The sequence below is a fragment of the Apaloderma vittatum genome, unplaced genomic scaffold, assembly GCF_000703405.1.
Source record: "Apaloderma vittatum isolate BGI_N311 unplaced genomic scaffold, ASM70340v1 scaffold34206, whole genome shotgun sequence".
NCBI classification, from domain to species: domain Eukaryota; kingdom Metazoa; phylum Chordata; class Aves; order Trogoniformes; family Trogonidae; genus Apaloderma; species Apaloderma vittatum.
This window is the reverse complement of record NW_009722847.1, coordinates 1-2410: the sequence shown is the minus strand read 5'-3', so window position 1 is coordinate 2410 and position 2410 is coordinate 1. Positions and strand designations below refer to the sequence as shown.

The following is a 2410-nucleotide window of genomic DNA, read 5'->3' as shown; positions in this document are numbered from 1 at the left end:
GCGAAGGAAATCTGCCCCACAGAGCGAGTGCAGCACGGAAGGAACGTGGGCAGGGACCTGAGGAATGCACACGGTAAATGCAGGGGACCACAGATACAGTGTTGAGGGCAGAGGTGGGACAGGTAACCAGGATGGTGAAACAGAAGAGATACTGACGTTTGGGAACAGCTCGCGGGGCCACACACCTCAGGTTTCGATCTGGGTGACTGAGCACCCGTGGTAAATGTTTTACTGGGAGCCTCTGTGCTGCCTTTCTCGGGATGGTTACATTTTCATCATAGTTTTAAAATGAGATCATTGATGTCAAGGTACAAGCTGAAAAAAACAGGGTAATATTCAGGCAGTCATTCTTTTCGAGGAAGAGCTAAGATCTCTTAGCACAGTAACTGTTTGGACAAGCCAGCGTCCCTTCCTGCTGCCATTCCTTGTGACCTCATCCCGCTGTCCCTCCTCCACACTGTATCTGGCATGCCTGTGCATTTAGGTATTCTCCTGCTGCAATAACTTTTGTGGGAGGATCTGCTTTGCTCTGTCAAATTTGGCCGCTTCCTCTGTGAATTAGAGTGGTTTTGTCAGGGCTGGGTAGCGACAGCAACGTTCCTTTCAAACAGCAGAGAAGCAGAGGAGTATTCCCATATCTGTGTGCTCATCACGTTCTTCCTCGCCTCCCTGCCGGCGTGTGGTGTTTGAAATTGTGTAACTGTGTCCAATCTGACAGGGAGCCTGCAGAGCTTTACAACATTTAGCTCCCACCAGCTGCATGAACACGGATGACGAGGCGAGACCCTTTCGCATCTCTATTAAAGATTCTAAAGGGTCTGCAGCAGAGAACCCATGTGCAAGGAAACACTTGGGCTCTGAGAAGTGCTTTGGTTAGAAATGCTCCCTTCTCAGCATCCTTGAATCAGACCACAAGCACAAACCCAGACACACCCCGGAGGGGTGGAACTGCTGCTCCAGCCCTCCTGCCCCCTGCCAGGGTGCAGCTCTGAACTTCTGAGTCTTGGGGACAGGACAGGGCATCGCTGTTGCTTTTATTATGCATAAAATAAATACATACAACCCATCACAAGTTGTTCTCATCCCTTTTTTAGGAGACGAACGGGACACTGGCTGAATTTGGGAGGCAAGGTGAGTGGCTGATGCCTGGCAGCGTGTCCCTTCAGGTCGGTCACAGGAACCGTTGCATCGCTCTAGCTGTTGTCATCGCACAGCCCTTCCCTCTCCAGATATCTCATGGGAAAGACTTAGTGCACAAAAAGTGTTCCTCGAGTAAAAGAGCAGCCTGTTGGTCATTCTTAAAATATTTCTGGAGGCATAAATCGCATCAGTCCTCAAGTATTCCTGTAACCCAGCTGAGGCAGCCCCAGGCAGGCTCCATTAGCAGGATTACAGCTTGGCCCCAGCCCTCCTCTCCAAACCTTACCTAAAAGCTCAGCCGTCCTTTCCCCTTCTCTCCAGTTCGCTCTGTGAAAGCCGTTGTCCTCACCGTATTCAACTTCATTGTCACCGTGGTGGCCACCTTCGCCTGCACGTACCTGGGCAGCCAGTACATCTTCGCAGAGACCGCGGCGGTGAGTGAGCCCCCGGCCTCGGGGTGGCCTCAGAGCACGCTTGCGGAGCGCTCTGTGCCAGCCTGGAAGGAGCGGCAGCAGCTCGAGGGTCACTTGTCTCTCTTCTTCTGTCCCCAGCGCGTCCTGTCAGCAGTAATTGTGGCCTCGGTGGTTGGCTTGGCTGAGCTGTATGTGATGGTGCGGACCCTTGAAGGGGACCTTGGGGAACTCTAATCACACGTGTCCCCGTGAACCGCAGCCCTCATGCTGGAGGCTTTTGCCCTCCCCAGGAGTGATTCGTTTGGGGCAGGTTTATCTTCTACCATCTCTTTGTGCCTGCTCTTGCTACTGGAAAGTCTACTGCCTTCCTCAGGTCTTGTCCTTTGCTTCCCACTCCTTATTGTTCCTGAAATGGCTAAAAACCCTGCAGCTGCAGAACGGAGGAGGGAACAGCCATGGACTCTCATCACCCCAGCACAGAGAGGGGCGTTAGCTCCCACCGTTCCCCTTCCATGAAGTTGCTGTCCTTTTATTCTGGAAATAAACAACACTGTGTGTTTGTCGCTTTCTTCCTGCCTCACCAGAGACATCTGTTGCTGCGCAGCACGCTGACCTGGCATCTAAAAGACACTGAAGAGAACCACGAATCTTTCTTCTGCGTCCTGCTCCTGCTGAGACCTCCCTTTGCCTCCCCTCGCTGCTCCTGCCCGCTCCCTCACCTGTATTTGGGATGTGACCCGCATGGCAGCACCTGGCCCAGCTCGGGTCTGGGGCCCTTTTGCCCTCTGGCTCAGGGAGATGATGGTATCTGGCACAGCCACAGCGGGGATGACGCGTGGCTCTGTCTGCAGCAGCTC

General features: G+C 53.4%; 1 protein-coding gene across 1 annotated transcript; it reads left to right on the top strand.

The window, feature by feature from the left end:
• Positions 1–1094: 1094 nt before the first annotated feature.
• On the top strand, positions 1095–1787 carry TMEM199 (transmembrane protein 199; the record flags this gene model as incomplete). The annotated part of the gene is made up of 3 exons (XM_009871898.1): positions 1095–1131; positions 1462–1574; positions 1692–1787. Coding segments are annotated over 3 exons (246 nt in total), but the record flags the coding sequence as incomplete, so codon positions are not given.
• Positions 1788–2410: the final 623 nt, after the last annotated feature.